The sequence below is a fragment of the Camelus bactrianus genome, chromosome X, assembly GCF_048773025.1.
Source record: "Camelus bactrianus isolate YW-2024 breed Bactrian camel chromosome X, ASM4877302v1, whole genome shotgun sequence".
NCBI lineage: Eukaryota > Metazoa > Chordata > Mammalia > Artiodactyla > Camelidae > Camelus > Camelus bactrianus.
This window is the reverse complement of record NC_133575.1, coordinates 114,794,559-114,807,915: the sequence shown is the minus strand read 5'-3', so window position 1 is coordinate 114,807,915 and position 13,357 is coordinate 114,794,559. Positions and strand designations below refer to the sequence as shown.

General features: G+C 49.9%; 1 protein-coding gene across 1 annotated transcript; it reads right to left on the bottom strand.

Moving 5' to 3' along the window:
* Window positions 1-2,768: 2,768 nt before the first annotated feature.
* GPR50 (G protein-coupled receptor 50) lies at window positions 2,769-5,816 on the bottom strand. Its single transcript, XM_010956421.3, has one exon. It carries the CDS (start codon window positions 5,788-5,790, stop codon window positions 4,132-4,134), a length of 1,659 nt encoding a protein of 552 aa, XP_010954723.2. The 5' UTR covers window positions 5,791-5,816; the 3' UTR covers window positions 2,769-4,131.
* Window positions 5,817-13,357: the final 7,541 nt, after the last annotated feature.

The following is a 13,357-nucleotide window of genomic DNA, read 5'->3' as shown; positions in this document are numbered from 1 at the left end:
GCAATTCTACACAGCAATAAAAAAATTGGACTGCTTCTACCCAAAGCAATACAGATAAATCTCACAGACAAAATAATGAGCAAAAGAAACCAGATTGAAAAGAGTACATTTTACCTGCTTCCACTGAAATGAAGTGCAAGAACCAGCAAAATTAATCTGGAACCTTCTAAGTGCTGGGAATGTTTTATATCTTGATTTGTGCGGTGGTTACCTAGGTGTATACATATGTAAAAATTCATTGAACTCTACACTGAAAATTTGTGTGCTTCACTATACGTAAAAGTATAACAATATAAAATTAAATTAAAAGACATGTACAAAAATCTTTATAGAAGCATTTTTCATAGTTTTTCCAAATCAGAAACAACCCAAAAGTCCATCAGTAGTAGAACCAATAAATAAATTGTGGTATATTCATACTGTAGAGTATTACATAAAAAATGGGGGGAAAAAAACAAACTCCTGATACACACAAAAACTTGAATGAATCTCAAAGACATAACGTTGAGCAAAAGAAGCCAGACTAATATATGATTCAGCAATTCCGCTCCTAGATATATATCCAAGAGGATTGAAATCAGGGGCTCAAATACTTGTAAATCAATGTTCATAGCAGCCAGAAAAGTGGAAACAGCCCAAATGTCCATCAATGGATGAATGGACTAACACAATGTGATGTATCCATCCAATGAAATCTTATTCAGCCATAAAAAGAATGAAGTAGTGATACCTGCTACAACATGGATGAACCCTGAAGACATTATGTTCAATGAAAGAAACCAGACACAAAATGACAAATGATATATATCATTTTTATCTAGGTATCTAGAATAGGCAAATTCGTAGAGACAGAAAGTAGAATAGAAATTAATAGGGCAGGAGGAAGGGGGAATAGAGACTTATTATTTAATGGCTACAGAAGTTTGGCTTTTTTTTAATAGAGGCACTGGGGATTGAGCCCAGGACTTCTTGCTTGCTAAGCATGCACTCTACCACTAAGCTATACCCACCTCCCACAGATTTTATGTTTGTGATGTTGAAGTTCTGGAAATGAATAGTGGTGATGATTGCACAACATTGTGAACGTACTTAATGCCACTAGATTGCACACTTAAAATAGTTGAAATGGTAAATCTTATGTTATGTATATTTTATCACTACTTTTAAAAAGAAGCTGGATATAAAAATATATACTGCATTCTGCCATTTTATGAAGTTCCAGAACAGATAAAATTAATGTATGGTGCTAGAGATCAGGATAGTGGTTGCCTTTGGATAGAGTATTGACTAGAAGGATGCAAAAGGGAGCTTTCTGGAGGGTCAGAGTGGTAGTTACACAGACGTACACCTATGTAAAAAATTGTCAAACTTTCGCTTTTCAGTAAATACATTATATTTCCATTTAAAAAGAAAAAAAAAAGAGTAGAAACTGGGGGAAACTGCTGTTAAAAGTTGCTTGTATTTCTTTATCCCTCGACTGTGGAGATGTGTTTATGAGGCTTCTTGACTTTGGGAGTGAAGAGAGGCAGGATAAGGGAAGGAAGACAGGAGGTGGGCAGGCAGGAATGACGGTCACAGCATGCAGGCAAGCCAAGTGGCTAAAGTGGAAAAAATGCCAATAGTTTTTTTTTTTTTTCCTCTCTCCCATCACCTCTCAGAACCCTGCACCCAGTGTGGAGCATTGCAACACAGCATACTTAGTTTGAACACTTGCAATCTTACCCAAAGCAAAGCTCCTTGGGCGAGGGCAGAGAGGGAGAACAAAGAAGACAAGGGGAGGGGGTGGTGACTGTAAAGCAGTTTGTGAGCACATGAGTAAGCATCCTTGTCAAGTATCCAGGAATACTTGGCAGAAATGTTGCACAGGGAATCGGCAGTCACTCTGCTGGGGCTTGAACCACTGTAATTTGGGCATCAACACTTAAGATGACCTCTGTTTATACTCACGGTCGGGTTAAAGCGGGATAGAACCACTACATACGCATAACTCTGTGAGTCTGTGTATATGTGTGTGTTTTAAGTGTATATGTTTTCTTATCCAAATTGATATGCTGCCATATATTAATTTGAATCTACTTTTTAAAAAGTTTTTCTTAATTTTGGAGGTTTGGGGGGAGGGGAGGTAATTAGGGTTTTATTTACTTACTTATTTTTTGACAGAGGTACTAGGGATTGAACCCAGGACCTTGTGCATACTAAGCATGTGATCTACCACTGAACCATACCCTCCCCCTGAACCCACTTTTATTTTTATGTAGCAGTTTAGTTGGGGCATTTCCACCTGTTCTTTTGCTTCCCACTCTTGTGCTTCCCCCTACTAGATCGTGGGCTCTGTTTCTTAATCCTAGGAGCCTCTGGAGTTGTGACATTACAAGGGCCCGGCTTCACTCCTTCCATAGGGGTAAAAGAAGACCTGTTTTCGGAAACTGTGGCAGCAGGGTCCTGAATTCCAAGAGCAGGCAGGTCAGGTCATCCACTGTCACCGCACTAGTGAGAACACGCCACACCCAGGGAGCCCTCCTCTGCCCCTACCCCACCCTGACCTGGCCAGTTTGCTAAGCAACACAGCTGAAGAGAGAGGGGTCATGTGATCTGCCCTGGGGTATAGCAGGGAGGGTACTTGCATCCAAGTCTCTTGATCCCCCAAGGTGAATGCTTTTCTACTACCCCCCAACTCTCCCACAGGTAAGTCTGGAAGAGGAAGCAAATTTATCCACAAATCACACACCAAAGCCGCAAAAACACTTTTATTTAATTGCTATCACAAATACAGTATTGAATTAAGGCAGTATAATACATTTCCACTTATCCTGACAAGCTTTTGTACAGTAAACTTTGCTTTAACTGTTAATTTGAATCAGTAATTTAAATTTTTATTAAACAACGTTTTCTTGAATTCTAGAGAAAAATAATTTTCTGGGCTGCCAAGTGTGCTGATACAAGACATCTACAACAGAATACTGTTGATTGTGGAACCTCAGCCAAGTGTAGTGGGCTTGGCTGGTGCTGACAAGCCCTCCTCCCCACCTCCCTCCCCAGCTAGGAGGCTCCGAGGGACAGAGTAGGAGAGAAAGGCTTTTGGAGAAGCATTCCACTTTACAAGTCCACGGCAGTACTCCATTCCCTCCTGGCTACCGGTTTTTACTTCAAATTCCCTCTTGAATGAAAAAGAAAAATGCAAAAACTGATTGTGTAAAAACATCAGGCTGTGTAAAAAAAAAAATCTGAGGTAAAGAGTAGTTGTGAATTATAATATTAAAAGCATGACTGATTAATCGTAGCAATCATAAATTTGAGTTTGGGAAGAAACTAGTTTATGGATGGATGTGTTTTTCTGGAACTAAATGAAAGAAAATCCTGGCAAATACTAGAAAAAAAGTAAGTAACTACAAAGAAGGTAAAAACATCTCATCATTTGCATTCCTGTTAAACTATAAAAATCAGTACCGATGTTTGACTTTTCACAAAATAGAAACAATTCAGTGCGGTGCGGCCATTATCTTTCCTTTTGCCATTTGATCTCATAGGCATAACTATTTATTTTATTAAGAGCTTATCAAGTTGTGTTCTTCAGATATGGGTCATACTTTGTTTCTGGAATTTAGAAAAGAAACTGTTTCAAGTACTTGTACTTCATCGCAATTGCCTTTCGGACTGCCATAAAAGTACAATGAAGAGTTAAACACGCGTAAAGCTCTGCGGGCACATTCACAGAAGGCACACCTTTACCATTGCGCATGCGCTTCTCCCCCACCCCGCAAGGGATGGGAGAAGAAAGCGGAAATGAGGAGAGGGAAGAGAGGGCGACAGGGAAGTGGGAAAAAAATCAAATTCTGCAAGTTCAAGGATCACTGTGGGCTCACAGTCAACCACAGGAGGAAAGGGAGGCTCAGAACAACAGAAGCCAAACTTCAGGGAAATTTTGTGTCTAAAATAGCAAGCACGCACACGCTCACACATTTTCAGAGTTCATTATGTAAAGGAGTATGCCTGAAAGGTGCGTGTAGCTCACACCGCGTCTGCGAGTCAGTGTCTGCATGTGTCTGTCTGTGTATAGATGCACTATGGGGTCTCCCTTTGCATTACATATGCTAGACAAACCCACTGCTTGCCTACCCCTAAAAGCACTTTTCACACGGCCATTTCATCAGAATCAGCTTCAACATCAATAACCACAACCTCATGGTAATCATTGGTGGCAGTGGTGACCACAGTGGGGTCAAGAGGGGCAGTAGCAGTGGCAGGCTCCAACAGGCTGGCAGCAGGCTCAGAGGACTCACTGGCAGGGCTGGAAGCAGGCTCAGAGAGGTCAGTGACATCACACTCTAGGTGGCCAGCAGCAGTGGTCTCAGGGTGGCAGGAGGCAGTGAGCTCAGGATGGTCAGCAGCGGTGGGCTCAGGCTGGCCAGCGATGACAGGCTCAGGGTGGCTGGTGGCAACAGGCTCAAGAGAGTCAGCAGTGGCAGGCTCAGGGTGGGTGGTAGCAGGCTTGGTGTGACCAGTGGTGGGTTTAGGGTGGCTGGTGGCAGGGCTGAAGGCAGCTTTGGAATGGCTGCCAGTGACAGGCTTGGGGTGGCTGGAGGAAGGCTTGAAATGGACAGAATCAGCCTTGAAATGGACAGAGGCAGGCTTGAAATGGACAGAGTCAGCCTTGAAATGGACAGAGGCAGGTTTAGGGTAGACAGTGGCAGACTTGGGGTGACCAGAGGCAGACTTGGAATGGCCAGAAGCAGGTTTGGAGTGGCTAAAGACAGACTTGTGGTGACCAGAGGCAGATTTGCGGTGGGCAGAGGCAGACCTGGAGTGGCCAGAGGCCGGCTTGGGGTGGCCAGACGCTAGCTTGGGGTGGTCAGAGGCACGTTCAGGTTGGCCAGCTGCAGCATCACCAGGTAGTGGAACATTCCGGACGTTCATTGGCACTTCCTCCACAGCAGGACTGGCATGGGCATGGTCTTGTTCGCGGGCTTGGTCGCGGGCTTGGTCGCGGGCACGGGCACGGGCACGGGCAAGGGCACGGGCCTCCCGCATCTCACGAACGTCAGTGATGAGGCTGGAGAGGAACAGGATAGGATGCCGCATAGCATGGAAGATGGTCCAGTATTCTCTTCGGAAATTCTCATTGAGGAGCCCGTAGATCACAGCGTTGAGGCAGCTGTTGAAGTAGGCTGTGAAGTAGGCTGCAAGATAAAGCCAGCTGGGGATCTTGCCTGCCGTCTCCTTCGGACTGACAGCCACCAAGACAGTGAGCGCGTTAATAGGGCACCAGCACACTGCAAAGAGGAGGAAGATCACAAACATGGTTAGAAAATTGCGAACCTCAGCAAGCTGGTGGTTGGGATTTTGCCCAGCCGGGTCACGGGCTGCCAGCACTTTGGTCCAGATCCTCACGTAGCAGAAACCCACGATGAGCAGAGGGAGGACAAAGTGGATGCAGACGATGGTCACAGCAAAGATGGGGTTGTTCACATAGTTGAAGATGCAGGTATAGGTGCGAGGATCATACTCGATGGTACCAATGTACATGTTGGGCAGGACAGCCAGGAGGGTCATGATCCAGGTGACGACCAGGTAAATGCAGGTATTGCGCACACTGAAGATCCGCTCGTACTGGAGGCTGTGACAGATGTAGCAATAACGGTTGATGGCGATTGCCACAATATTGAAGATAGAACCGACCACACTCAGCCCTGTGATGAATCCAACCATCTGGCACTGTAACTGGCTCAGATCCCAGCCCCCAATAGCCATGGCATGCAGCATCAGAGGATAGGGGTAGATGGCCACCAGCATGTCGGCCACGGAGAGGCTAACCACGAAGATGTTGCCTGAAAAACATATCGAGGAGGGGGAGGGGGAAAGACAGAAAAGAATAAATGGTTATGTTTGGAAATTTACAAATTTAAGCTGGAGGAAAAGGCCAGCTGGAGTTGCGACTATTTGGAATTCTAGAATTCTTTTAAAGAAATACAGTTGTGTTTTGATTTTTATTTACAAGCATGTCCTAGGTGATTCTGATGCACTAGCAGCTTTGGGGGACCTGTACTTTGACCACCGTTTTTTCCTTTCAAACAATGTCATCTCTGCGTTGGGAAAGAAGTGAAGTGATGTCAGAAAGCAGTAAGCACAAAAACCTGCTGAGGAGCCCTTCACAGGGACCGTCGACGTGTGTGCGGCCACCATTTTAAACAAAAACAAAATGCAAACTTTTTCGGGGTGGGGGAAGTAGAGGCGAGCTAGATGAAGCTGTCTGTAGGAAACAGTCGAAGATGGGGACTGGAGTAGGGGGGCAGATCTGAGGAAAGTCAGGAAAACTCCATCTCCCCCTGCCCCGAAAACAAAATAATAAATTAGTCCTCTGCCCTCTCTCACTTACCATTGCATTTACCACGCAAACATGTCTAAAGAGAAATGCCCGAGCAAGGGCACTAGAGGCCATAGTTTTGTTAAATGGGGTTTCCCCGCGGGGTCATACAATAATCTAAGACCTAACCAAGTAAATACTTACCATTTCCGAGGTAACCTAAGAGTAAAAACTGAGAGAGAGGGGAGAGGGAACCCTGTAAAACTGAGTCTTAGAAATAGTGAGGAAGGAGGGGAAAAAATCAGGAAAATCTCTGCAAGGATTGACGTAAGTGCCTGCTTCATGCGGGTCCCCACGCAGAGCCGCGCATCGGCATGTTCACAGCCTTGCCATGGGCTCCCGGCCCCCGGCCCAGGGCTTTACTGGAGCCTGCGGGCTAAACAAGAAAGTGCAGGGGGCGGGCTGCCCCCACTCCTATGTTGTAGGGCGGCGGTAGGATCGTTTTTTATAAACTTGTAAGGCCGAGTGCAGGCGCAGAGCCCTCTTTCTCTGGAAACACCTCGTTGCTAGTTAGCATTGGTTTGGCAAAATATTACATGTCATCTTGGCCTGGGAGAAAACGAGCACTTTTAAAAACGGAAAAGGAATGTCTCCTTCTGCCTCCATCCAGAGCGTTGCCAAGTCGCGGCCTCAGCTCTTTCTACCCAAGAGGTTCTTTCTAGGGTTTTCCCTCAAAGTAATGCAGTCGGAGTAGAAAAGCGGGAAAGGAGGGGGGGGGGGCAAGGCCTTCAAAACAAAACCACAGCAACCATAAACACCTTTATTTGAATTATACAAGGAAAAGGAGAACTAGAAAAGGAAAGGAAAGGAAACGGGCTTTGCAGGTGCCCCCTCGGGTGGACTCCGGAGTCCGGCACCTTAGGACCACACTGCTGGAGAGAAGGCGAGGTCCAAGTGTGCGGCCCCAGGTCTCCAGGGGACCGCGGAGAAATCAGACACACCCATCAGAGTTTAAAAGAAAACTTTTGATGACTGCGCGTCCGTCAGTGCATTTAGAAATTTGTGTGGTGTTTGTGATTTCTCGTCTGAGCAAAATAATCCTCCAGAGACTGGCTGCCTCCTCTCCCCCGCACCCCGCCTGCCGGGGTCCTGTGGGTGCCCGACCCCCTAAGACCCCGCCCCCTCTCTCTCTGCCCTCTGGCCCCAGGCCGCCGGGATTCTGGCGGCGGAGACCCTAGGCGCCGCCCCCTCCCTCCCCGGGCCTGAGCTGGGAGTTTGGGCCCCTTCGCCCCTCCCCCCCACCCCCTCCGGAGCCCTCGCCCGCCCATCCTGCAAACGCAGCACGCCGCCCTGCCGCGTCTGCCGCCCGAGCCCCCGACACGGGTCGCAGCGCCCGGCATCCTCGCGCACTCTCCCCCAGGCCCTCTGGCAGCCGGCCCCGCGACCCTTGGCACTGGCAGGCTGCAAGGGGAGTCTCGCTCGCCGCCACTCCCCGTCCCGGCTTTGCAGTCTCTGCGCCCCCGCCATCCCCTCCCTCTGTGCTCTCCCGCAGCCGTCCCGCGACCCTCACGGATTCTGCGCTCTTCTATCCCCTCGGGACGCCAAGCTCCCGAACCTTTCCGCCGCCCCGTCCCGCGACCCCCCGGTACCCCGCTTACGGACTTCGGGATCTCCGCCGCCGCCGCCGCCGCCGTCGCTGCCACCGCCTGCTGCGCGCAGCCGGCCGCTCGCCTCTCTCCGCCGCGCGCCCTGGGACGGACGGGCGGACGGAGCTCGGCTCCACGTTCAGGCGTGGGGGTCTGCGCTCCGCCGCCCGGGAGCTGCCCGGGAGCCGCTGTGGAGCCACAGGGCTGCGGCGCGCGGGGGCTCGGTCGGGCTTGGGCGCGGCCGCCGCGCTGCGCTCCACCAAGCGCCGCCTCAGCCGCCTGAACTTAACTTTACCGGAGCGGGTCGCAACCCTGCTGCTCCCTCCGCGTCAATTCCTCCCGCGCTGCCTCGGCGCGGCCACCTCTGCAGCATCCGGCTCGGCGTGCTGTCCCCGGGCGGCCACCGGACTCTCCGCTTGGGTGCCGGCTCCCGCTGCATCAGGTCCCCGACAGGGCCGGGCTCGGCGGTCTGCCGCGCACCGCGGGGACCCGGGATTTGCCTGGAGAAGCTCTAAGTTTATGGGGCCCCAGCGAAACATCACCACTCGGGTTCACAGGGAATTGGGGAGCAAGGACGTTCAGTTTGAAGGCCCGTCCACGGGTTCCCTATTCCAGGCTCCCAAACTAACGCCCTAGGGGTTGGAAGTGGTTGCGCTGGGTAGGGAGCAGGAAGAGAGGCTTACCGGAATTTCGGAGCTTCTTGTTCTTCGACACAGCCAAAATGACCATGGAGTTGCCAATCAGGTCTACGACGATGGTGATAACCATTGCGCAGAACATAAAGATGATTAGAGCCGGTGGGTAGTCTGGCTGTGGCAGCTTACAGCCAATACAGCCATATGGGGTGGGAACGGCTAGAGTAGGAGGCCCCATGTTGCTGCAGGAGACCGTTAGGTTCTCCCAGCTGGGCCCGGACAGCAACCACCTGCTCTGTAGCCAGGAGCTTCCAGGAGCTTCGGGAAAGCTGCCACCTCTCTGAAAGTCAGAGAACAAGTGACAGCATTTTCGCCCCGCTCCGATGAGCTTTTAAAGCCTCAAGAGGCGGCTAGCCCCACCCAAAGTCCCTCCCCCCAACCAATCAGAACTTTCCTGACCACCCCCGCTTTGATCTCCATCTCCTCTTGGACAAATCCACATCGAGGTGTCGTCTTGCTTCCGACTGCCTTGTATGTGCTTCCCCTCTAGCCGCTCCCCCTCCCACCACCGTCCCTCAGGTACCTTGCTTCGTGACCAGCTCAGAATCCACCTCCCCCTCACCAACCACTGCTCATCCGTTTCTAGCAAGTTCTCCCTCCCACTCCTACGCAAGTAAACGTTGTTGTCTGCAAAGCAGAGCCATGGGGTTTCCTCTTTGGATCCAGTGCCAACCCAAGCCAGTCTGAAGCCCCCAGGAGAGTGTAAGGGGTGGCCAGTGGCCCCTTGAACCATAGATATTTGCCCTTGCGATCTCCTTAAGAGGGTCATCCCATCCCAGGGCCCTTGCAAGTTCAGTGCCTTCTGTACTCTGCGGGGAGCAGGAGATAGCTGCCTGGGGGCGGGGGGCTTCCATCCCTGGTCTGGGCCCCCATTCTGTAGGGAGCTTATCCCCACTCCGGTGCCTGGCAGGAGTTGTTTGGCTCCCTTAGCAGCAGGAGCGGGTGGCTGTCCAGTCCCCGACTTGTGTTCTCCGTGAGGAGATGTCCCCTACACCAGGCCCCGGGAACAGGGATCCAGTCTGTACTCTGGGAGTGAGGGGAGTTAGCTGGTGGCCGCTTGCCCCCAACTTCGGGGCAAGCGAGAGTGAGAGCTCATCGCCTTCCCCTCTGCCGGGCACCCTGACTGCAGGGGCTTAGAGGCTGCTCTGGGAAAAAGTAAAACAGGTGGGGGGTGAGGGGACCTTCTCTTGGGCCGCCGCTCCTCAAAGAAACCCGGGGCGAGCCGCTCCGATTCTCGTCCTCTCTCGAGGTGCTCCGCACGCTTTACAGCGCGGCGCGGGGCGCTGGGGTAAACTCAGGGAGCTGTGCCGGAGCAGCGGGACAGGCGCGGAGATGCCGGGCTGAGTAGCTTAGAAGCCAAGGGCAAAACAGCGGCCCCCGCCCCAGGCATAACTCATCTCAACCCACCTCCCTTGCCTTCTCTTGCCAGGCTCTCATTTCGACCTCAGCTGGGTCGGGCCGCCCCATTGCCCCTCGGATCTCCCTCCCTAGGCGATACGGCTCCCTGCGGTGCGCCCAGGCTCTTGGAGAGCACGGGCCACGGGAAATCCGAAAGGTTCGGGCTAAAAGGACGACATTAGGATACTCGCTCCCTCAAAGACCTTGGTCACGGGGGTAGATATTTTGCCGGCTACTGAAAGTTATGACTATTGTTGAGAAGCCTCCCAGAAATTTTCAGCAAACACCTAGCAATTTGTCCCAGACTAGCCTTCCTGCTGCAGTGGGGGAGAGGGGCTTGGACTGTCCCGGAGCGCCACCGTCTGGACACTGCCTCCCTCTTGCCCCACGGATAGGGGGGCGGACACGGGGAGGGGGGATGGAGGTGGGTTCGGCGAGGGACTTCAACATTCAGGGACCTTTAACGGAAAGATAGATACGGCTGAAAATCAAGATTGCATGCACTTTCTCCAGCTGAAAAACCCAAACTAGTAACGCGTCCCCTTGTTTGAAGACGAACCCCCCCCCCCCCGCCCCAATCCTGTTAACGCTGCTGAGAGGGGAATCCGCCACGAATAACGATCTCCCGCCTGGAGCCTTATCTCACTCATTATCTCGCTGCTCCCGGTCGGCTGGAACCCGGGCCGGGCCGCGCGCTCTCAGGGCTGGACTTAGCCAGGATTTATCGTAAATGCAGCCCTAAAACAGGCTCTGCTATCCTCCTTAGGCAACTGTGAGCCCCGAAGAGGGACCAAAGCCTAAAGTCCGTCCACATCGTGGAGTAGTTCGTGGAGTAGTTTGTTCACATCAGGCTGCTGGTGCTGGTTTCCCGAGGGTTTGGGTCCTTTTTCTTTTGGCAAAGAGCGGGGTTTTTTTAATTCAAATAAGCAAAATTGTGAACGAAAAAGGGAAACCAGCATTCTAATGATTTAAGACACTAGAGGGTCCCCTACCCAAGCCCCTCCTCCGCAAACAATCCTGTACAGAGAGCTGGCAAACCGTTCTCCAGTGCACCCACAGTACTTCTGAGACGAGGTGGCCCCAGAGCTAGTGGAGGCCCAGGACACTGGGAATCGTAGATGAACATGGCTGGACTTCCCTGGTACTGAGGAGCGGGCAGGAGAGAGGGTGAGCTGATCCCTGGCCCCAGCCCCTGTTTTGACACTGCTTGGCCATAACCTCATAGGGGCTTGGACTTTTCAGTGCTAAGCAAGTGGGAGAGGCAACTATTTTAATAATGGGGGAGGGCGGAGAATTCTGCATCTAGTTAAATTAATTTTCTTATTTTTATGAACTATCTGAATAAAGATGCTGAACATTGTCCTTGTACTAAGAGAAGCAGATAGATATTGAATTATTATGTAGATATACATGAGGAAGAAAATCAGTCAGGCTTTGCAAGGGTAGGACAAGACCCATATGCAATAGGTTCTGTTACTTTGGAGCAGTTAAGAGGGGAGCTTTTTATTGGGAAGACTGCAGTGCATATGGTTTATTTAAGCTTCCAAGAGATTTTTAATTAAGTGTATTTCTAAAATTTCTGCTAAGAAACCCGAATAACTGGGGGTGGAGAGTAACACTTTACTGGGGATTGGAAAGCTATTAAGATACAGATGCAAATTAGAGGAGACCTAGGACATTCCCTGGGGATCCCATATGGAGATTGGAAAGGAGAAAAGTCAATGGATAGTGGACAGGGAATAGCATACAGAGTTTGCAGTCCTGAAACACAGTGGGGTCCCAACATGGTCCCTTCTCCTAGTCACTTATTATGAGGTTAGAGAGACTACACAGTCTCCCAAAAGACTCCCAGCACTGAGAGCCCGGGACATCCCAGGCAGAGGCGGTGCCAAAGGAGTGTTCTGCATGGAAGGCAGATATTAAAAGATTTCCCCTCTCTTCTTGCTGATACAGAAACCTTTCTTTCATCTCAGCCTCCACATTTCTCATCTTTTGAAGAACTGAAGCTCAGGGAGGGCCTGGCAGTCAGGGTGTTCCCTGGCAACTTGACACTCTCTTTATAGGTGAGTGAGAGCAAGCCAGCAGTTTCTGCTCAGAAATCGGTGGTTCTTTTCTTTTCTTTCTTTTCTTTCTTTCTTTCTTTCTTTTTTTTTTTTTCCTGCGCACACAAGGATAGTGCCACATCTTCAGATCTCTTATTATAGAGGCAATGACAGAAGGTTAACTTTCATCATATCTCTATGCTTTCTGTTCAGCCCTCAAGTATTATAATGATACCTTACCTGTAATTAGGACACTGTAATTTTAAATAAGTGTTTTATCGTTTTCAAAATCCTATCAGGAATATATTTTCTCACAACAACGCCATTTAACAGGCGGGGAGACTGAGGCTTAGAGAGGTGAAAGGACTTCCCCGAGGTCATGCCTAGGCTAGTGGAGGAGCCCAGGCTTAAACACAAGCCTGATATGCTCTCAGCCCAGGGCCTTTCTCCCACAGTCCAGCTTCTTAAGGTAGCATTTTGCACTGAGACTTGATAGGGTGGATTCTGTGTTCTCCTTTTTGTTGCTGTTGTTCTGCTTTTGTGTTTGATTATTTTTATTGAGATATTTATATACCATATTCACTCTTTTAAAGTGCAAAATTCAGCAGTTTGGGGGTACAATCATGGATTTGTGCAACGGTCCCTACTATCAAATTGAAGAACATGTCCGTCAACCTAAAAAGAAACCCTGTGTCCATTAGCAATCCCTCCCCATTCCCTCTAACCCCCAGCCCCTAAGAATCACTAATCTGATTTGTGTCTCATATAAATGGAATCATACACTATGTGGCCTTCTGTGTCTGGGTTCTTTCCCTTAGCATGATAGCTCCAAGGTTGACCTATGTTACATAGGCTGTATTAGTACTTCCTTCCTGTTTACGGCCATATAGCATTCCATGGTATGGGTAGACCACATTTTGTTTATCTAGTCATCTATCAGTGGACCTTTGTGTTGTTTCCACTTTTGGGCTATTATGAGTAAAACTGCTATGAATATTTTGAGTTCTCTTTCAGCCTGCAAGCAGCCCCTGGCCCAAGAGAAGCAGAGGCCCTCTTAGAGACAGTTCACCCTTCTCCCTTCACCCAGGGAGTGCAGGACAGCCAAGGGCTACCCCAGGCACTCCAACCCACCTTGACCAGTGCTCCTCTGATGTTACCAGATTGTCTGCTGAAGCCACATTAGACCACTGATTGACACTTTATGTGAAAACTGGCAAAATGAGAATTTGGCACAAACCTAGTAAGAGTGAAAATGTCTTTCAGTTGAAATACAAG

Excerpts from the sequence above, each read along its gene's own strand:
- GPR50 (XM_010956421.3), bottom strand. The coding sequence starts at position 5,790 with ATGCTGGTGGCCATCTACCCCTATCCTCTGATGCTGCATGCCATGGCT.